This window comes from Eretmochelys imbricata, chromosome 10 (assembly GCF_965152235.1).
Source record: "Eretmochelys imbricata isolate rEreImb1 chromosome 10, rEreImb1.hap1, whole genome shotgun sequence".
Taxonomy (NCBI): domain Eukaryota; kingdom Metazoa; phylum Chordata; order Testudines; family Cheloniidae; genus Eretmochelys; species Eretmochelys imbricata.
Genome location: NC_135581.1, coordinates 3,232,358 through 3,255,074, shown reverse-complemented (window position 1 = coordinate 3,255,074; position 22,717 = coordinate 3,232,358). Strand labels below are relative to the sequence as shown.

General features: G+C 45.8%; 2 protein-coding genes across 3 annotated transcripts; one reads left to right on the top strand and one right to left on the bottom strand.

Annotated features, from left to right (window-relative positions):
• The first annotated feature begins 792 nt into the window (after window positions 1-792).
• Window positions 793-12,557, top strand: MLST8 (MTOR associated protein MLST8). 2 transcript variants are annotated; one of them, XM_077827488.1, is made up of 9 exons: window positions 795-925; window positions 1,237-1,374; window positions 2,986-3,037; window positions 3,436-3,598; window positions 5,331-5,406; window positions 8,852-9,004; window positions 9,234-9,358; window positions 9,883-10,046; window positions 10,850-12,557. In XM_077827488.1, the coding sequence occupies exons 2-9, from the start codon at window positions 1,246-1,248 to the stop codon at window positions 10,966-10,968; spliced, it is 981 nt and encodes a 326-aa protein (XP_077683614.1). In that variant the 5' UTR covers window positions 795-925; window positions 1,237-1,245; the 3' UTR covers window positions 10,969-12,557. The 2 variants fall into 2 exon arrangements, with proteins under 2 accessions (XP_077683615.1, XP_077683614.1); XM_077827489.1 differs by lacking the exon at window positions 10,850-12,557 and having other exon boundaries at window positions 793-925; window positions 8,852-9,146; window positions 9,883-10,023.
• Window positions 12,329-22,649, bottom strand: BRICD5 (BRICHOS domain containing 5). Its single transcript, XM_077827490.1, has 6 exons — window positions 20,620-22,649; window positions 18,793-18,924; window positions 16,531-16,683; window positions 15,346-15,453; window positions 13,662-13,815; window positions 12,329-12,863 (listed from the first exon to the last, which is right to left on the bottom strand). Exons 1-6 carry the CDS (start codon window positions 20,659-20,661, stop codon window positions 12,769-12,771), a joined length of 684 nt encoding a protein of 227 aa, XP_077683616.1. The 5' UTR covers window positions 20,662-22,649; the 3' UTR covers window positions 12,329-12,768.
• Window positions 22,650-22,717: the final 68 nt, after the last annotated feature.

Sequence of the window (22,717 nt, the reverse complement as noted above, 5' to 3'; positions counted from 1 at the left end):
TGGGCCGTCAGCAGGAATGCAGAACTAGTGGTGATAACCTGGCTGTGCCCCATTGCCCGCTGCTGGACTGAATCTGAACTATGCCACTCTCCTGCCTAGGGCCGGCGGTGGCAAAGGTGGCACGTGCCAATTCCCACAAATTTATCATAAGTCTTCAAATATTTGGACGTTTCTGAAAGCCCCAACTCCAGAAGGCAGGTGACTAGCCAAGAGACCACAGCCTCGCATGCGGACCATTACTGTTTCCGTGTCCTCCCTGCCTGTCTCCGTCTCTTGCCTTACGCGTAGATTGGAACCGCTTTGGGGCAGGGACCGTCTTTTCGTTCCCTGTCCGACAGCACCTTGCACAGTTGGGACCTGGTGCACGGCTGGGGCTCCGAGGTGCTCAGGGGATGCCGATAATTATTATTAATAATAGCCCGCGCTTCCATTTAGGAAAGGGGCGTTTCCAGCCCCTTTGGGTGTGCAGAAAAGCTGGCGCATGGAGCCCGAAAGGGGCACCCCCCTGAGCAGGGAGGAGCCCCGCCGGGGCCGCGCACTGGGCCTGAGTCTCTCTCTAGCGCCCCCTCTTGGGGACACGTGGGCCAGCAAGGCATGGCCTGGGGGCGGCTTCCCTCCGCGACCACAGTGCCCGCTTCTCACCTCCCCCCCCGGCCCGTTGCCTCTCATGGTCTCGCCCCAGCTCCCTCACGTGGTACCGCCCCGTTGAGGCCTTGACAGGCAATTGCAGTCTGCGCATGCGCCCCCAAGGACGTGGGGACTGCCTGTGCGCATGCGCACCGCGCCTCTTGCCCCTTCCCCGACGAGCGACGCTACTCTGCGCCTGCGCATTCCCTTCTGCGGGTGGGGGGGCGTCGCTCGCTGTGCGCGTGCGCCGCGGCACGGCTTTCTTTCTCGAGCCTGGTCCTGCTGCCGGGCCTTGCAGGTAACGGGGCGCCCGCCCGGGGTCCACCCCCTCGGCCCCTCCCCCAGCCTCCGCCCCACGCTGGGAGCCGCGGGGCCGGGGGCGCCCCGACGCGCCGGTGATGGGCACGCCGCGGCCGCAGTGCAGGGCAGCCCGCGCCGGGCCAGGGCAGGTGTCCCCAGACTGCGCCCCCGTGCGGCCGGGATGGGGCAGGCAGGGCCGGGGGGACCGGACCGGACCGGACCTCGGACCGGACCTCGGACCGGGCTGGGTCTCGGACCGGACGGGGGCGGCCTGGGTCTCACCGCCCTCTCTGCTCCGTCCCCGCACAGGTGTCGGCCATGAACGCGGCGCAGGGCACGGTGGGCAGCGACCCGGTGATCCTGGCGACGGCTGGCTACGACCACACGGTCCGGTTCTGGCAGGCGCACAGCGGCATTTGCACCCGGACCGTCCAGCACCAGGACTCTGTATCCTTCTCCCACGGAGGGTGCCCCGGCCGGCCCGCCTTGGCCCGCGAGGTGGGGTTCCCTTCGCTAGCCTGGCACCCCGCAGCGCTGCGCCCGCCAGGCCTGAGCCCTGCTTCAGCCCTGGGGAGCAGGGGCAAGGGTCACGGGACGCTTTCCTGGCAGCGCCTTGGCAAGACCCTCCCCGCTTCCCTCAGCAAACCTGTGTATGTCTCATCCCATCTCTTTAGAGCGCTCCTCCACCCCTGTGGCATGGGCTGGCCCTGAAATGGTCCCCAGATCAGACACGTGACCCAAACTTCAACCCCGGCCTCAGTCGGTCGTTGGACGCCCTTTAAAGCTGGGAAACCACCGATGGCCTTTCCATTTAGCAAATGGCTTTGCTGTCTTCTATCTGTGTCTCTTTCTGCGCGCTCAGCACACATTCACAGAGTGCTATCTGAAATGCTAGGGTGTGGCCATACCAGAGGCAGGCTTTGTGAGAGACACTTTCCAAAAGCGCAGTCAGATTTGGTGGGGGTGTGGTGGAACTCTTCCATCCTCTGCCCACGACCCAGAAATTGCTACATGGGATGCCAAAATATGATGAGACGGTGGCTTGTCTAACACTGTTATGCTTTAGTTTGGTGGGGAGGGGATTCGGGGGGAACACAGATAATTTTTTCTTATCTGTTTGCATACTTGCTTTATGAAAAGAAAAAAAATTGTTCGCCCTACAGAATCTAGCCACCGTTCTCACCCTCATGACCAGGCAAAGTCAGTAAGCTAAAACTCCACGGTTCCTAGAATAGTGCAAATGCCTGATGGCATCATGCATTATGTTACTCCCCAGATGAGAAAGTAAGCAAACAAAACCCAACTTCAGTAGAAACAGCGAAGGGTAAATAAATAGTGTTTGACAAAGGGCAAAAATGAGGCAGGAAAAGCATGAATATATAACGTCTTTGGAAAAGGGCTTTGCAATCAATGAAGAGTAGCCTCCTGGATCCCACCGCCTATACAAATATATTTAATAAGCAGGAATTGGTCTGTGCCTGTAAGAAAACAGCCCCACTGATGCTCTCCATGTTTGGCCTCCCCTACAAATCTTTCTAACTCCTCAACACTGGATACACTTTCTGACAGACTTTTGGGGCAAAAAGAAGAGCTAGTTTATTGCTTCTGTATTTGATCTCAACTGTCAACATTAAATGAAAATCCAGAATTTGAAAAGACAACTGTGTCCAAAGTAGAACATAGTGGTCAAGGGTACTGTGCCGTTTTTAAACGGTGGAGCATGTTGAGCTTAAATCAAGTTGCACTAACATCTAACTATGCTATGTCCGAGGAGTTGACTTTTTTATGTCCCACTTTTTAAATAAACATGTTTGAAACAGAGTCAGTGTGAGACTAAAGGTCTAAACAGGAGAATTCTTTTGATTTGAAAATCTCCTGACACATCATAGTGTGTTAAAGTGCCCCTTTTCCAAAATGGATAATCCCTAAAGAAAGGTCTCCTGGTCAGAAAGTCTTTGTTAACCGTACTTTTCTAAGGGCAGTGTGAATTTGAGATGACACTTTTTTTCTGCTTGAGAGCTAATTGTTCTCTTTGTTAACCTTAACCAGTGCTGCTAGCAAGTAAATGCTCTGGAGATCACCCCAGACCGCAGCATGATTGCTGCTGCAGGTGAGTCTTGCTGTTGGGCTTCTCCCCACCTTTTCTCATGCCTGCAGAGTTGAAACTGTTCTACAACCTCTGATATGGGTGATCCCCACTACCCTTGTTGTAATTTAGCCCTAGTGCACATGATGCAATTTTAATTTCCAGTTGGCCACCAGCAATAGGCTCAGAAATGCCAGTTGTCATTTATTTCATGAGCATGTCTCACTATAATCCCTGTGAGAAGCGCTTCTGCAGTTTTTGAGTTGCAGACTGCTGAGGTGAGTGAAATGGTGAAATTTCCCTTTATTGTGTTTTAGTGGCCCCAAAGCAAGGCGGTTGTGAAATAGGGCTTTGGCAGTTTTCTGACAGAAGCCAAACATGCAGAGTGTCTGACTATTAGCGTTCATATTTCTGTCGCCCAGGTTACCAGCACATTCGAATGTATGATCTGAACTCTAATAACCCCAACCCTGTCATTAATTATGATGGCGTAAGTAAGAACATCACTTCTGTTGGATTCCACGAAGATGGTCGTTGGATGTACACGGGAGGAGAAGACTGTATGGCTAGGATATGGGACCTGAGGTAACTGCTGACGCCAGCCCACCTCCCTGTGCTGGGCCACTTGGGACAAAACTCCTAAGAGAGTTGAGGTTTCCATAAATGTCCTTGGGCTTTGAGCTTATGAAATCTCCTAGGCTAAGCAAGGCTGACACTGGTCAGTACTTGGATGGGAGGTCTCCAAGGAAATGCCAGGTGCCACGTGAAGTTGCACTGGGGATTCAGGAGGTAGCAGTCTTTCCCCAGAATCGATATTGAACCAGTAATGATGCCGTGGGGCTCCTGGGGGTGCCTTATTTGGAAGAGATGTAAAACCAAGGTCCTGGCCAGTTTTGATCATTAGAGATTCCAAAGTACCTTTAACAAGAGAGGACTGTTAACCCTAGTGTTCTGGGCTAATTCCAGTTTGAGTAACTGTGACAGTTCTTGGGGTGCCCAGATTGTGAATTACTCTGTTACCTTCTGCCCCAGTGTCAGGGAGTCTTACCTGTGTCTGGGTGGGGATCAGCTCCCTCACACCACCAGCCTTTCAGTGACTTGAGCACTCTCCTCTGGGCTGTCTTGCAAGTTAACCATGAGTGTACCCCAGTCACTGAATTCCTTTGAATCGGTTTCTGTGCTCTCCAGCTCTTGACACTCGCTACTCAAGAAATCCTAGATCCCCTGCCCCCAAAAAAGCAGTGTGCCCCAGTTTTACTTTAAACCTCTCCTCCTGTAAACTACACAGCACTTACATAAACCTACCTTTGTTTTACTGTAAGAAAGAATACAGATTTTAACTAGAAACAAGAGAGAGTGGTGGAAACAAATGGTTTACAAAAGAAAAGAAAAGCATAAAGTGTGAGCCTGGGTCTATACTTATGAATAGGTCCCTTTCCTAGCTAATAAAGTAGGCTTTGTCCCCTAAGTATAGTCTGTGGCAGAGCTAGTTGGCTTCACAAAGAACTAAGGTCCAATTTTTCATGAGAACATCCCTGTCCCCCAAGATGTCTCTTCAGTGAAAGGATACAGAGGACCTCCCCCTTCTCTGGGTTATACTGAAATAGTCTTTTGTTTCTGTTCATAGTCAGGGAAAATCTCGTGTTATAATGTTCCTTTTTTACCTTCCAGAGGGTTTGATTGATTGCAGTTGTCTTTGATGTTTGTCCATTGAAAGGCTTGGTATTGGCAAGGTTAAGCAGTTGAGCCTTGCATTGCATCACCAGCTAAACGGCTGGGTGACAACTCGCTCCTGCCTGAATGTTCCATCCCTGATACCTGTTACCCCGGTGGCTATGTTTTGCTCCAAGTCCATTAAGCATATTTTCAATATTCTTCCTTAAACATTACCTATATATCTCACCGCGATTATGACTCTAGACAAGTTATGAGCTTTCGGTAGGTACCTTACATGTTACTATGGATAAATATCCTGTATGACATGTTTGGTGTAATGAGTTGGTTAGGTGAGAGTTGTTTACAAAGAATAGGGGACTTTTTGTCAAAGGGTCTCTGTGTCACAGTAATTACATTCTGTCTCCCTAAAATCCCTTCTGAAGTTTCAGTTGGAAATGGAATTCTTCACATCCTGCAATTGTGTAGTGGTGGTATGTGCTGTCAAACAGCTGCTCTGGGTAAACACCGCTGCAGTGTTAGGTGTAAACAACCCTGAGATCCAGAAGTAAGGTGACTTGTTCAAGGCCACAAGAAATGGAAGATCTTAGTGTAAACTCTCATCTCATCTGACTTCCCTTGTTTGTGTTCATTTTGTTGCCAGATCACGTAACCTTCAGTGCCAACGCATTTTCCAAGTGAATGCCCCTATTAATTGTGTCTGCTTGCATCCCAACCAGGTAAACACAGTCTCTTTTGCACTTACCGGACTTATTCTTGATTGAGGAAGGTTTTACGGATGTTCTCGTTAAAAATCTGATGTGCTACATCATTTTATGTTGGCAGTTATTACAGCAAATGCTCTTGTATATGACAATATTTTCTCCTCTGTTTATAACGTTGAGGGCTTCCTGGCTGTGTGAGTCAGGTAATTAGTGTCAGCAAGATCTGAGTTCCCCAACTGTTGTAATTCATGTAATACCTTCCACTCTTTCTGTTGAAGGATAATAGAGTGCTTTACAAACCATGCAGCCTCCCAGCACCTGAGATAGAAACTGTGGCCTGGTCTATACTAGAAAATTAGATTGGTTTAACTATGGCAGTCAGAAGTGTGAAAAATCCACACCCCTGAGTGGCATTAAGCTGACCTAAATCCCTGGGTAGATAGTGCTAGGTTGACAGAAGAATTTTTCCATAGACCTAGCTACCGTTTCTCTGTGAGGTGGAGTACCTCCATGGATGAGAGAATCCCTCCTGTTGGTTCAGAGTAGCAGCCGTGTTAGTCTCTATTCACAAAAAGAAAAGGAGGACTTGTGGCACCTTAGAGATTAACAAATGTATTTGAGCATAAGCTTTCGTGAGCTACAGCTCACTTCATCGGATGCATTCCCTGTTGGTGTAGGTAACGTCTGCCCTGAAGTGCTGCAGCGGCACAGCTGTGCCATTATAGCGTGTTTAGTGTAGGCAAGTCCTGAGGCACAGGAGTAAGGTGATTTGTTGAAGGCTACAAAGCAAATCAAAGGCAGAGACAGGATTAGAACCCACTAGTCTTGATTTTCAACCCCTGCTTTAACTACTAGATGCTGTGGTTGCTACAAAGGGTGGTCAGAGTCAAAGATATTATAATACTTTTGAGCCAGATAATGACCCGGCTCCACGAAGAGTGAATTTGTGCGAGTATGGTAGATGAGTTACTTCTAGGATTGTCCAGTGCCTCTCTGAGCACTAGATGGCATTACTGGATAAGCATCATAGTGCGTGATTGTTACGTAAGCAATACTGCCATTTGTTGCTGCACATCCACTTCTTGGTGTAGTGTGCACAGTGTCGATCTGTTAATTATGATCTCCTGCCGAACTGAGACACAGGTGCTCTGCTCCATGGAAATATTCTTCACTCTCTGTGTTGTGAAAGCAAAACCTCCCTTGTGCAGTAAATAAAAAAAGCGCTCGGAGCTTTTTCATTGTTTCATTCTTACTCAGATTGCCTGTTGGATTCTTTCAAGGACATTGTGGTGGCTGATTTTGAATTTTAATCCTATTTTAAAATTACATATTTCTGCTAGCGGAGGCTTAAAACTTTTGATTTGCACATTAAACATGTTTTAAACTGTAGCTGTTATTGGGCTGATTTCCCCCTAAATTCTTCCTGCAATAAAACGAAAATGTGTGTGGGCTTTTTCTTAAAATTTTGCAGTTCGCTCGGCTGAGACATTGCAAATAGACCATTTGACTTCACTTCTATTTTGATAATCCACGTTAAATTAATTTCATATTTACAAGCTCAATGTTCCAATGTTTGAGTTGCAAACATTGCAATGAAAGGTTTATTTGTCTTGAAAAACAAACCATTGTCATTTTAGAGGGGAAAATCACAAACACTTCCTTGGCCTCCTTATGTTTATGCCTCTGTATTCCACATGGAACATAGGGCCTTCATCGCTGTCTTCCTTTGTTGCTGGTCTCCTTCTTCAGTCTTAGCTTCTTCCCATGTCATTTTGATAGCTTTCAGTTCTGCTTCTGTTGTATGTTTTCCTGTTATCCTTGGTCCCTACCTTGTCGCCTCTTGCCCAAGGGCTCCAATCCAATGCCTGTCTTATGTTGTTCAGATATTTCTCCATGGATGTACAAGTAATCTCCATTTTTGTTCTGTATTTTCTTGTTCTATCTGTTTCTGTTTCATCCTTCTCCAGAGTTCTTGGCTTGTAATTTTTTCTGCCCATCTGATATTGAGGATTTATCTAAGGCCACTAACTGTGAAAACTTGGGAGTTTAGATCTTAAGGAGATCTTAAGAAGTCTCCAAGTTTCAGCCCCATATAGTAAGATCAACTTTACAATGATGATGAAATATATAAGTTTAGTTTGGAGCACAAGGTTTCAGTTTCTCCAGATGGGCTTTAGGTTTACAAAGGCATGTTTGGTTTTTGCTGTTCTAGCTTTAATGTCTTCATCTGCTCCACCTTTAATACTTACAATGCTGCCAAGATATGTGAAATATCAGACCTCTTCTGTGTCAGTCCCAGGACGTGTTATTGGTACTGTGTGTTGATTCTTAATGGTTTTAGATTTCTCTCTGTTGATTGTTCAGCTCTATTAATTGTGCATAAGCCTGAAAATGTTTGGCTTTGTAAAAGCTTAATTTTGCAAGAGCTGAATTTTGGATTAGATCAGTGATGACCTTCACCTAATTAATACTGTTCGTACAGTGACAGTGCTTGAAAATGGAAAGTTTTATATTAGTGTCCAATATTGTACACAATTTTTGCATTTGAAAACATGGCTAAGCAGAACACTACAGTGCTGTAAGAAGGACATTAGTTCAAGAGCAAATCAGAGTAAATAGCACAAAGAGAAGGCAATACTTATTCATATAGTGTCATCAACCTGTGTAACTCGCTGCTGTAGGACGTCATTGACTCAGGGTCTGCAGCTAGATTGATTGATTTTATGGAGGCCTAAATAATGTAATGTCCTGTTCTAACATTTGGGGCAATCAAATGTCATGGTTAAGGGTGGAAGCTGATCACTGCAGATATCCGGGAGAAATTATTGCACTGCCCCATTGGCTAATTACATTATGGATGGTGGCCATCTTTCTCAGAAGCAATAATTGTTGCTTGCTGTGGACACATAATAGAGGGGATTAGATTGACCCGTGATCTGATCCAGCAGAACAAATCCTACAGTGACTTGTGACCCTGAGAAAAGCATTTAGGCCCACGGTTTGCAAAGTCTTCATTAATTTTGAGTGCTTCAATTTTCGGTGCCCACTGGACCTCTAGAGTTTGATTTTTTTGAGGTGCTGAAGTGGACTTCAGCTAGAGTTGTAGGCGCTCAGTGCTTCTGAAAACCAGGCTCTCGTTGTCTGTAGGTGGGTGCAGAAAATTAATGGACGCTTGTGAAAATGTAGGTCTTAACCTTTCTGCCTCAGTTTCCCATCTGTATTATGAGGAGGATATTTCTCTAGCTTGCAGCGAGGATTAACTAGTTAACGTTTGTACAGTGAGATGGAGATCCAAAGGATTGCCGTATTAATGAGTAAGTGAATAGAATAGGAAAGTCTAGACTTCTTAAACAAGAGTGGCAGCTGCATTTGATGCACTTTTCCTCGGGTGTGCCACACACAGATATTTACCCCAGTTGGTGTTTCTGAGCACTATGGAGAATTTGTTTGTTTCTTGCAGGCTGAGCTAATTGTAGGTGATCAGAGTGGTGCCATTCACATCTGGGACCTGAAAACAGACCACAATGAACAACTGATTCCAGAGCCTGAAGTTTCTGTCAATTCAGTTCATATTGACCCAGATGCCAGTTACATGGCAGCTGTCAATAGTTCGGTAGGTACAGCTGGAGAAAGGGAATACGAATTGTCACTGCTGCAGCGACACATTAGAAGTCGGCCTGCCTTTGCACATCAACACTTTGCTGCTGCACGTGTGTCTGATGTGCAAAGTTCGCTGTATCGTGGAGCAGGAGGTGGTGAGTACTTGGGTATAAAGACCAAAAGGGGTGGTGCTCAAATCTCTCCTGATCTTTTGCAGCAATAATGTCTCTCTCTCTTCGTAGGGCAATTGTTATGTTTGGAATTTAACAGGTGGCATTGGAGAGGAGGTAACTCAGCTAATCCCCAAGACCAAAATTCCAGCACACAACCGCTATGCCCTTCAGTGCAAGTTCAGCCCTGATTCCACGTGAGTGACTTGCCAGCTTAGTTATTTACTGGTGGTTCAAACAAAAGTGTCCTTTCAAGTCAGGTGCCAGGGGACTGGCTGTGCCCCCAGCTGTTGACATAATGCTGGCTCCGTAGCAGCATTCCAGCTGCGCAAGAGAGAGAGAGGATCAGGAGGCAGCTCAGGTATCGGTTGGACCACTGTCACTTATTTCCCTGTAATGATCTCAGAAGTGCTCTGGGAAGCTTCAACCCTTTTTATGATTGTGAGAACCGGTGCTGCATTGACACCAGAGATCTGATTTACTGACCTCTCTGAGTGAAAGTCTCTCTCTCTCTACCCCATTTACCTTGCATTAAGGAGGGCAGATTGCGACCATTGTCCTCTAATACTGGGTTGGGGAAACAGCCTGTGAAGACTGCCAGCCGCAGCATGCTGTGTTTCATCAGTTTATTGCCAGTCCAGAACCAGCTTAGTGAGTCATTTAGAAGCATAGCACCAAATCGTAAGCATGTACACGTCTCCCTCCCCTCTTTCCCTTCCAGGCTCTTAGCTACCTGCTCTGCAGACCAGACGTGTAAGATCTGGAGGACTTCAAACTTCTCTCTAATGACGGAGCTAAGCATTAAGAGTAACAACCCTGGAGAAACCTCCCGTGGCTGGATGTGGGACTGCGCGTTTTCTGGGGACTCTCAGTATATTGTCACTGGTAAGATATGCATCACTGGCCAGATATCCCAAAAATCCCTTGGAGGGAGGGAGGCCTGTATAGCATCACAGGATTTGTTGACCTCTCTAGCTTGAGGTGCTGCCAATTCACAATGCTTCAAAGACCGCAGACTTCCCCCATTCATGCCAAATGCATCTGGTACAAGGGAAAGGAGGATCCCTTCCTCTTCCCCCCCCGCCCCCCAAAAGCATGTGATCCATCCCTCATACACTCTTCCACTATACCATATAGTTGACTAAGTCTCTTAGCTATTTTTACCTGTTTGTTATTTAAACATAAAACCTATTGCATCTTGTTTTAATCAGACATAAGCCTCATGTTTGCTCTGGTGGTGGTGCTGTGTTGGTCCCAGGACATTAGAGAGACAAGGTGGGTGAGGCAATATCTGTTACTGGACCGACTTCTGTTGGTGAAAGAGACAAGCTTTCTAGCTTATACAGAGCTCCTCTTCAAGTCTGGACCTGACCTCCTTTAGACCTGAAGAAGAGCTCTGTGTAAGCTTGAAAGCATCTCTCTCCCCCACAGAAGTTGGTCCATTAAAGGATACTACCTCCCCCACCTTGTCTCTTTAATATAAGCCCAACGTGTGTTGTGTTTTTCCATGTGGTAAGGAGGTAGCCTGAAATGCATATGACCATTTTAGTATTTTCAAAGCACTCCCTGTGACTATTCCATGCTGTATGGAGCACTGCAGTACATATCCCCAAGGATGTTTGCAAGAAAAAAACAGGCACAAGTGTGAAATTTCCTTATGGTCAATATCTCTTCACTTCCCCTTTCAGCCTCCTCGGATAACTTGGCCAGGCTTTGGTGTGTGGAGACTGGTGAGATCAAGAGGGAATACAGTGGCCACCAGAAAGCAGTCGTCTGCCTCGCTTTCAATGATAGCGTGTTGGGATAACGTGCACGAGTTGGAGAGAAGGGACCTCTGCTCATTCAGTTGTCTTCTTGTGACAAGTATCCTAGTGAGAGTATGTGTAACATACATTTGTAACCAGCCCCCCTTTCTGATAGGAGACGGCTGAATCTTCAGCAGAAACAGCCTTCAACCGGAATGAGAACAGCCTTCAGTTTTAAGCAAAGCAAAACTGAAGTAATCTTAAATTGAGAGGGGTCCTGGGTGGCTCAGGTGGGTGGGAGTGGGACACAGCACCTTTCACCTCCACTTTGCCCATTCACATCCAGCTCCGGTAGTTAGCAGCTGGAAGTGGTTCTGTGCAGATGGGTGTTCGAGGCCTGTGTGAAATAGGCTGATGTGCACAGTCCAAATCCTAGTGGATGCACAGCCAAACCCACAAACATCCATCACATTTGGCACTACGTGGTCTCCTTGTTCAATTTCAGCAGCAAGGCAAAGGACGGAATGGGCCCTGGAGACTGAATTCCTCTTACTGCTATAGAGCATCCCTGCAGCTCAGGGTTGAGGCAGGTTGTGAGGGAAGCTGGTCCTGCAATGCCTTTGAGGACAGAGAGAGGCCTTCACTCTCCAGGGCTGTTGGTCAGTCAGCAGCATGACATCTCCCATTACTGTTTCAAAATGAAATGGAAGCAGCTGGAGATTGCCCTTGTGACACTGTATCGTGTTCAAGTCAAAGAGGACCAGTAAACATCATCTGGCAGCTTGTACTTCATTTTTACATCATAGTTGGGGGAGGGAGGTACTGTCTTGAATGGAGACTTCTGCAGTATAGAATAAGCCCTCCTGCTGTTGGGATTGCATGCAAATTTTCTATTCGTTGTAGCAGTGCTACCCCTGATGGATGTCTGCTCTTAAAGGGTCCTTCCCTCAGATAGGTGGTTTGGAACTTGCCGTGGAGTGACTAGAGCAGGGTTAGAGGAGAGAGTGAGAAGAAATAAAGGAGCTTTGGGTAGGCACTGCTCTGTAAGCGCCTGATCGTTTAATGCACCAAGTACCCTGACTAATGGACTTAGCCTTGGGTGCCCGGTTTTTTGTTAGAATAAAACATTGCGTGTAACGTTTCCTTAGAGTAAAAGGACACTGCCCCTTTTCCTCACCCCAGCACTTCTCCCTGGGAACAGACCGGAACCGTAGTTGAATAGAGTGCCCAGCCCCTTTCAGTGCAGGGAAGGTGGAGACAGTGCAGCTCAAGCAAGCCCCTGCACGGCCTCTGCAGCACGACGGTGCAGCGAAAGCCTTTGGAAGTTCCTCTACGCGGAGGGGAAGAAGCCAGCAGCCTCTCTCGGGCAGAAGCTGGAATGAATCATTTTGAAAAGGTAGCAGAGGAGCAACAACCACTTCCTCATTTTGGAGTCACTTTATTTAAATCAATTGCACAGACCTAGCAGGGGAATTTTAGACAATCAGTTTTAACTGATCAACAAAAAATTTTTTTTCTTTGTTGAACACTAGTACATGCAGCCCCGAGCCTAGCCTGTCCCCTCCCTATGTGATGTAATTACTCTACATGCGTGTCTACAGGTCCCAGCCCAGGCATAGGGTTGTAAATAAAATGTGTATATATATTGCAACATGCTTTTGGAAATAGTCCTGTTTAATTTGATCCCTTCTATCACTTTCCCAACCTCTCGAATTGCATCATGAAATCAGGGTTGGAGCCTTTCATATGGAAGTTATCTGAATAACCTTAGACATTAGCTTATTTAAGTCAGAGGCTTTTCAGGATTTAAATTCAAGTTCAAAGAGAAGTAGCAGGGGGAGTCAGTCCCCTTGAAGCAGGGCTTAATCAGGAAGGTAATAAAAGCAGACAGACAAGCAAATGTTGCTTGGAAAACAGATGTCAATGCATAGGTAAATGAGCCGCTTCTTCCCAGGGCCTGCAAAAAAAATGAGATAAAATGCACAGAAAGAGCTTGGCCTGTTGCAAATCCTTCACATGTAGGAATGCTGCCCCTCTGGAGAATGAAACATGGGAAACCTGTGGTAAGAGTCTTCCCAGCTCTCTGTCCTTGAAGAGCTCAGTTAAAACAGAACAAGCTCTTCAGTGGATCACTTTCGGAGGGGGAGAGGAGATGGTGAATATTTAGCTGCCAAAGCCATTGAGGTGGGGCAGTGGCTCCCTGAGATGGTCATTATTGATTTTTATTCCACTCTTCTACCTGGGGCATGTGGAGTGGCTCAAGCCAGGGGAAATAGGATGCAGCCTTTCCTCACTAATTCAATACCAAGCCAGCTTGATGTGGCTGGAAGTTGTTAGCATCTAACAGCCATGCAGTGACTAGTGAAATGAGTCGTTTGATCTTAGGACAGTGCTTTGTCCATGTTACAGAAGCCATCGCTGCTGGCCCCACTGTTAAAAGTCTGAGCAAAGTGGCCAATATCAAATGGTCCTGGAGACTGAGCTCAGCAGAGTTAATGCTCATTATCACGCTAGGATGGGGAAGTTTGCATTAGCACAGCTCCATGTCTGTCTGGGGAGGCAGAGACCACTTCATGTGCCTGGACTGTCAAGCCAGCAGCAGTGATAACCTGCACTCATGTCACTTACAGCATCTCTTGTCTCCACATATGACATATCTGAACTCCACTTTGCCCATTATTTCTCCAGGTCCATGATCCTCACTTCAGAAGCAATGACTGCTCCCCTCCTTTGAAGGGTAGTTCCTCTAACTTACCATCCCCTTTCCTGACCCAGTAGATGGAAGTCTGCTCACACAGGGTTTGGATGGCTTCCCCCAGGCTTCCGGCATTTGCTTGTCTCCCCGGCAAGATCCCCAGGAACTCTCTGTAGTACTTGGTTTGATTATTCTGAAGCAGCAGCTGATTGATCTGAAAGGAATATCACAGTATGGCTTATCACAGGAAAGAAAGTGTCCCCAAGGGACTTCTTGTCTCTGGTTTCATTTCACAGACTCTCTAAGAGCAATCCCTAACCTAGTGTCAAGAACAGGGACCTCTCTATGGAATCTCCCCTCTCACAGGAACTTTCCTTGTGGCTAGGAAGGACAGGATGAGCGATGGGTGGAACCCTTCTGAGGGGGGCAGGAGGGCTTGTCCTCCTCTCAGGACACTACTTCACGGGAGGGGAGCTTGGATGCAGGTCTCCCATGTTGACTCTGAGGCCTCCTGTGGGAAAAAGTCACTTTAACAGCAAAGACCACATGAGAATGTCCCTTTGCCCTTCCACCCAAGGATCTGCCAGTGCCTCACAGACAATAATTAAGTCTCTTACTATCCCTACTTACAGGTGAGGAACCTGACACACACAGGTGTGAATCTCTCCTTCACCAGAGTATCCAGATAAGACCTTGAGGTCCCACACTGAGTGACTGGCAGAGACAGGACTAAAACCAAGACAGACTTGCTGTTTTCCTGCTGTGACCACCAGAGGTGCTGCCTCTGGGGCTGTCATTCTTTCTTTAGTTTCATTTAACAACCCTGCAGAGATCTCGAACCCAGAACACTGCTTCCGCTGAAGGGTTCTCTTTCCTGGGCGCATTTTGTTGACATTCTCAGGGGTCTCTCATTCCTCTGTTAGTTTATTCTAAATGGTCCTTATCCAGCAAGGGAGTGGGGTGAGGAAAGTAAAGGATGAGTCTGCATTAAGCAGCCCTCATTATCAAGGCAGTAAGGAAATCCAGCACAGCCTGGCCCAGAGCTTGGCATCCCTTTTCTGACATTCAAAAAATAGGGCCCTCTGTCTTCTTGAAATAGAAGCTGGCTTTCCCCTCTATTAAATCCATTAACATTTTGTTCAGAGGGTTGTTATACATCATTACTCAAAACTTATTTCCACTGTTGATTTGCTAACAAAACCACCTTTGTGTCTTCTTCCCCAGAATTATTATTAGCAGGTAACAGAATCTGCCAAGCCAGTACAGTGCGACTGGGGTTTGTTAAAGTCCAGTTATTCACATCCCATGGCACACCACTGTCTTGACCTTCCATCCCCCTTCTTATGTTTTGTACAAAAAATATTAAATCACTATAAACCTGGTCAGCCATTTCCTCCCAGTGTCATTTGAACTGTTCTGTCACAATCCAACCTGGCTACCGGTGCAAGGCAGAATCGAGTAGCACTATTCTCCGAAGGAAAATAGCTCTCTGCTCTCATCTTAGAAGTACAAATAATACAAAATGAGGAAATACCAAAAAGTTCCTTTGCAGCTGGAAGAGCTGGTGGTTCTGTTTAGCTTCACTTGCATCACCTTGGTTCAATGTATAAAAACGTTCACTAGGAAAACAAATCCACCCAGCAACGGGGATTTAACAAGATTCTAGAGAGCCTTTGGGAAGCTGGTGTTCATTCCTCCCCCAGTGGTTCAGCTTCCCCTGTGCAGAAGTCATGTAACTGCTCACCCTGTGCTCAGACAGATTGAAAGATATCTGCACGTTCTCAAGATCCCAATCATCCATCTTCCGCAGGTAACACGCATTTTGATCTGCGAGTTTATAGCAGACATAGCCCTGTGCAAAACATAACACAGAACAGCGTATGTTTCATTGACACAGCATGTGTGTATGCAGTGCTTATCTAAGCTAACACTTAATAGAAAGTCTTCCCTTGGTCCTGCATTGTTTTTCAAAGCAGCAGCCAGAGTGGCTGCCTTTCGACAGGAATGAGCATAGCCCTGGAAATGGGGTGGGGGAGATTTATTAGCCGCTGACTGTGGATCAGCGGTGGGAATTTGCAGTGGTATATACAACAGTAGCTCTCCAACTGTGGCCCAAGGAGCAGTTGGAAGCTGCCTGTAGAGAGCTAGCTGGTGACAGTGTGCAAGTTGTTCTCATTTCACCTGCTAAATTGCATTAGAAGAAAGGAAAGTACTAAATGGGCTTTGATACTTTTGCAAGCAAGTAATTCCTGCAGTTGCCATAGGGGTGCCATGCGATCACAGTTGGGAAGGGAGGTGGGACTGGGCAATGATGAACAGGAAAGGAGGTGGGGTCCCTGGGATTGTGAATGGGAATCTGCGTAGGTTGGCATTAGAACTCATGAGTTCCAAAGTCCTGGTCCCCTACTCAGACCGCTTTGTCTCCATCATTCAAGGATCTGCTGCAGAGTCCTTTCCCTGTTGCATGGTCAGCGATGCGGGGAAGATAGGGGATAAAATGGGGTCATTAAAATGACATTGGACAGCTCCCCATCTTGGACAGAGTCTCGCATTTAATGGCTTTCCAGTATAGCATAGCAGCCATCTCCAAAGCCACCTCAGCTCTAGGATTTGTGTAAAAGCAGTTGATGTGCAGGGAGGAACAGCGCATCCCAGAGTCAGTGCTCTAAACAGTATGTATTCCTGCCTCAGGCTGCCTGGACGAAGGGCCAACACGTGCCTCCCTGAAGCTTCTGGAAAGGATCATTAGAAAAAACCAGCTGATCACTACCACCCCCTTATCTGCACCTAGCTCTCAAACCAACGACGATCAGGCACGAATTAGTTGAAACTTTTCTCCGAGACATTTACTCTTATAATTGCAAAGTCACCCATTTCACTCAAAGAGATGGTAACACCAAGCAAAGCCCTCCTGCTCTGTTGCACTCACATTCTTGCTGTCGAACAAGACCACCGTTGTGTGGTTACTTGGCGAAGTTACATGATAAGTAACAGTATTCTTGGACTTGTCAACAAAGGCCGACTGATTCGTCTGGGAGCCCTGGTGATTCTGAAACGTTAGCCGCACAATCTGCAAAACAGGCTGAGCACACACACACACACACACAATGAGAGCAGAGGCTGCGCTCCCAGCCCCAAGGAGTGACGGGTTGGGATTGTGGCTACAGAGCCTGGGGCGGGGGGGGATCAGCCGGCCCAAGGGAGGCACCTTTTCCTCTCTAATCGTTCTCAGCCCCTTGGCTTCAGGGAACGTGCACGTGCTTTTCACTCGTTACGAGAATAACCTCCCAGGACCTTCGCTTCCACATGTTCTTAGTCTGAGCTATTTAACAATGAACAGAGCCAAATGCAGACTCTGTCAGAGCAAGGGGGCAAGCAGATTCCAGAGGGCAGATTCAAACCGAGGGCATGTGAGCAGGAGCACGTGCTGGGCGCTATCTGGGGTGGGCGAGAGCTGGTCTCCGGCAGGGGCCCCCAACCATGCAGCTGGAGGCAAACATGGAGCCAGCTTGGGAGTGCTGAGCAGAGGCCAGGCCAGCTCCATGACAGCCAATGCAGGGGATAGTTACAGCAGGGCTGCTCCCGGCACCCATGCAGACATTCGCCCTAATAGAGGGCAGCGTATTCGCTGGCAGAGAGGAAGCGCTGGATCCCAGCGAGGCTCCCAAGGAGCTCCGTCAAATGGAGGATGCCGAAGGGAGGAGCCTCACTGCTCGCCTGTTCCCCGCCAGCACTGCTCGCTGTGTGGGCGCACCGACCCTCTACGGCTACCCTACCCCAGGAGGTTATAATCACACACGTAATCTGTTTGCTTAGAAGAGAACAGCACCTGCCTTTATTAACAAACGGGATATTCAGACTCCTTTGATTTAGCCGTCCCCTGCAGATGAGTTCTCCCCAAGATGTAAATAGCCCACCAGGCTGCGTGCATCATTCCTTGAAACACCCCCCTCCCTCCCCACTTGGACACTACTGTGATACTGTGGCTTCTCAAATGCATTTATTGAGGGCTGCTATTGGCAGGTCACCTTAAAAGGGACAATGGGGCAGATTAATCCCTGATCTCATCTTACTGACTGCAGCAGAGTTACATGAGGGGCAAGGGCAGAGTAGGCAAACCAGGGCCCTCGGAACAAGGACATGCTTCACCCCCCCACCTCCTCCCAGAGAGGCAGGGGCCATGGCACGGGACCCTTTTTTCCTTCCCAGGAGTAACAACAAGAGCGCTGCTCTCTCCCAGAGCGGGGCATCAGGCACTCCTTATTACTTAAACCCTTTAGCTGGGGTGCATTTGCTTGGGTGGGTGGGGCTGTTGCCCTCCTCCTGTCACACAAGGACACCTTAGCTGGGAAGGCCTCCAGAGCAAAGGGTCTTGGAGTTAACACCTCCATGAGCTAAGTGGTGCAGTTCAGACCTCAGAGTTATTGTTTCAGGCTCTCTGCAGACTCAAGCACGGACGACTCGGGACAGTCATGCTTGGATCATGTTTTCAACACTTATTAGTAAGCATAAAGGGCTTGAAATGTACTTTAAAAAAAAACCAAAGAAAGAAAAGAACAAAAAGAAAACAGATTCTGATGTAGTCACATGAATCCAAAAGATGGACTCTTGGCACAGGCCTATGGCACCAGTTCCTTAATCTGGTCCTGACCAGGGGGAATTGGCCACGCTTGTTTTTATTTGATTTCTTAACTAGGAGCAAACATCAATATTTTTCTTTTTTTACCCTTGACCATTTGGCTGTCAGATTCTTGACAAGAAAGAAAAATTGTATTCCTCTCCAGCCAGACTCTCCCTGGGATTACAGAGAGTGATGTTGTTATTGCTGAGAGGCAGCATTTATTATGAGAGATTAAAATATCAGGAACAGTTAAGAAAAATTGGATGTCTGCTCTCAGCAAGGTAAAAGGCATCCTTTGGACAAAATTCTGACCCATGTAATCCTACTGACTCCAAGGGTAATTGAGGGCAGAATTTGACAACATGAGGTCAAGCAACTGGCAAAACTTTCTGGATATTTATAAGTAGCTGTGTATTTGTTGTATTTGATCTACTGTAAAAAGAGGAAGAAAAAAATTTGTGGAAGGTTTCCTCTGTGCTCCCCCTTCCCCTGCCCGCAAGATCAATTTCAAGATATTCCCATAGGAAATTGAACTATGTATATGGAACCATAAATGAATTAATTCCTTACCTTGGTAGTCCTACGGGTAAAGCTGAAAATTACCACCACACTGATGCCAACAATGGCGAAAAACAAGATTACAGACAAGATGACCCAAAGTATTCTGGAAGGAGTTTTGGATTCTGCCAGAGTTCTTCTCTCCTAGGAGCCAAGACACAGATCAATAAATAAGAAAGCAAATGGAGTTAAATATTTATTTGTTTAAATTGCAGAAGTAAATTATTGCTCATGAAAGGTGCTGGATGGGCAGCCCTGTGGATTAAAGGCAAAGTGTAAGGGCTTGTCTATATGGGAGAAACTGGCCAGCAGAACTTCCAAAGCGGAGTAATGATACTGGAACAGAGTCACTTTTATTCTGGAATAGAGCGTGTCTACATGAGACATTATACAAACATAGCCATAGTGGTATAATCATACCACTATAGTTCTGTCAGTAATTTCCCCATGTAGATAGGAAGCCTTTAAAATATTTGTACGGTTACTTGAACCAACCAGGCTTCCTGGGTGGAAAAGCGGCTACCTTACTTTTTACCATGGGGAAGATTTAGAAGAAAGATATTTTAGTATTAAATGCCATTATCTTGTTTTGAAATAGAAAAAAAAAATCTTTTTTTAAAATTCCCTGTACACTGCAACAATGGTCCATTGCCCCTCTTTTACCAAAGATAATTGCTTATATCTTATTTTCCTGTGACAGTTTTTACTTAAAGCAAAAAAACTTAAAGTCAGATGGGTTTCAGAGTAGCAGCCATGTTAGTCTGTATTCGCAAAAAGAAAAGGAGGACTTGTGGCACCTTAGAGACTAAGTCAGATGGGTATTTGTAATGTTTCCACAGTACGTTTTGATACACAGAGCATTTTCATTACTACATGGAAAAGGTTCAGTTTCACTTTTATGTTTGTGTTTGAAACATTTTTGTAGTAATTTCATAACAGATTGTAAACAAAGCATGTTACACCAAGAAAATACAATAGCAGAATGCAGATTTAACAACAAAATAACCTGTTTCTCGGGCTCTGAAGCACAGGGATAAATCAAATAATTTCAGGCAAGTAGATGTTAGAATCAAATAGTAAATGAACTTCTAAAAGTTCATCAAGTTGTTAGAATTTATATTTTTAAACACATACTTTACAGTTGTTGATCTACTGTATATTCTAGAAAAATGCATTAAATATTAAATCACCCACTGGATGCAACAGATAAAAAAATTAAAGATACTTACATTCAAAAGCCTGTTTGTTTGAATATAAATTTGCACAAGACTTATTGATATGAGATTTTCAATTCCAAGTGAAATTCCCCTGGATTGCAGGGGCAGATTTACACAGACACATGGACAAGGGAACCCTTGTATAATGAAGGTCTAATGAAGTCCTATCTTTCACAGAGCTCTTTCCTCTGTGAAAGGGCCTCTGTAACTCTGCAAATTCCCATTGACTTACAATATGCACTTTATGATAGATTGGTATCACTTCCATTTGATTTCACTACAAACATGTCCCTGGATGCTAGTTCATCTTACGTGTATTCCATGCTACGTACATAGGGGCATCTGCAACATAGCAGCAGATGATATGATTCCAACAGGTTTACAGGAGCGAAGATTTTAGTCCAACTAGTTGAGTCAGTGATAGGCACTTTGGAAATGCTGAGCCCTCACAAATATCACGTCAGTCTGTGTGAGTTGCAGGGGCTCAGCACCTTGGAAAGTCTGGTAACTCCCATTCCAACAACCTGTGAAAATACAGAACTAAGGGCTTGGTGGAGGCAGCTGGTACTGGGGTCCTTGGTCGGGGTGCTGCAGGCTGTGCCCCGACAGAAGGGATACTTACTGCAGGGGTGGCGTTGGCAGCGCTGCTCCTTTCTTCCTCCATCCTCCCAATCTAGCGGCAGCCCTTGCTCCTGCGCCTCCTGCTAACGTACAGCTTGTGCATGATCAGAACCCTCTGAATGCAGCTGGAAATGAAGGATGTGTCCATCACAGCCAAATAAAGTCCCTACCCCAGCCTCTCAGCTCAGAGAAACCCACGTGGAGGCTGAAACTTTAGATCTAGGACATGGGGGCAAAACAGATACTGTGGAGAGATACTGTCACTGGTGTAAAGATGCTCTTCCTGCCTCCCCTTGTGAGCCAGCTGAAGGTATTCAGTTGGAACACAATCACGGGCTTTGTGCAGGGCCTTCTGTGTTATCCAGCCACACTTATGGCAGATGCCAAGTCTCATTTATTAGGAAAAATTGAAAATGAATAGGGGAGAGCAGCCGTTTGCCCTTGTTATCTAATTACTTTTACATTTCAAAGTGAATGTAATGCTGGTCAGATAGCTCTGGGAGGCTGAAGTCAAACTGTTTTATCTCTAGGACCGATCAGAGTGAATTGATTTAAATAAAAGCTATTTTAATCATCAGTTTTAATCATGTTTTGCGTTCGTATTTTTTAGTTATTTTCCTTAGGAAAGGTTGATTCCCATTGGTTGGTAATCCTTGAAACAAGTTGATCTGCAACTAAATATAGCCTTTACACTAAACTGGTGCTTCTTTTTGTTAACTAGGAGAATACAATAGATCTAAGATATTATAAACTTAATGTACATTTATTCAGATTCTTAATTTTAACGTTTAAGAAGTTAGATTATGAATTCCTTTCTTTCTCGTGGTTTGTATGAATATTCAAATTCAATTTAAAATGGACAAAACAGCATTTTTCAAAAAAAAATTAATAAAACTACTTTAAGTGTGCCGGATACATAAGAAAAATGTTTATCAAAACATTGTTTAATAAATGAGTTAAGTGCAAAAGAAGTATCTGTAATCAGTGAATTGAAATGATGGTTTCTGTCATCACATCCTTCAAAATTTTAGATCTCATCCTCATATCTAGTTTTTTCCCCATAGATTGGAAGAGAAAAACAAGCTTTTTCAACTTCCAATTGGTTTCTACTTTGAATGATCTAGTCATTGAACTGAACTAGTTGAATAAATTGAAATGAAGAAAACTCTCTGCACCTGCAGAAGAGGCTATGGCTGTCAGAAGTTGATTTAGCACTTCAACAAACTCTGGTTCCAGGTGCTTAGCTAGTGACTTCCAGTTCAGTGATTTGACTCTCTAAAACTGGCAGCTAAATATTTGTGTATTTAATTTAAATAGTTTCAACAGACTATAGTAAGTTTAGGCCTTAACATAGGTTAATTTCAAATTTAATTTTAAATGGATTTTTAAAAAAAATTTCAAAAACCATTTTTATTTACCTTGATTTTTATTCACCCTGAGACCGATGCAGCACAGGTCATCACAGTACAGATTTGCCCCAGGATCCACCTATGTATCTCAGCTACTTTAATGAGCATAGTCCAGTTCCCAGTGAAGAGGTACTTGCATTGCAAAGCTACTACCAATCACCCTCACTGGCAGCCAAAGATGACAGGATCTGTATGTTATAGTACTTAGATATACAGCTTTTCCTACTGGTTGTCAGTTTTATAGGTTGACTGATACCAGGTACCCTGTGTATTCCTGTAGGGTTAGCTAGAGCTCAGAAATGTGGCCACATCAAGCCCAACCTCTATTATAATAAATGCTATGGGCTTCATCATGGCCCTATAGAGGACCCTCTTTAAAGCAGATCTTATACAAGTAAGACTTTTGTAAGTCCTACAACCACCAGTTTACCCAGAGGAGATCTAGAAGAGTAATGAAGCAGTTTCCTTGTACTAACAACCCTGAGCAGGCTGTCTTGAAGAATTTTCATAACAAGCTTGGGATAAAGCTAAATCTTACTGCAGGAGCAAGCCCAAAATGGCTGGTCATTGGTTTTTCATTCCTTTTGAAGCATCTGGCCTGCCCTCCACATTGCCTCTCAACTGTGCAGAGGACCACAGAGGGCTCCACCCTTGTTATCTGGAACCCACTGGTTTATATTAGAAAGATAT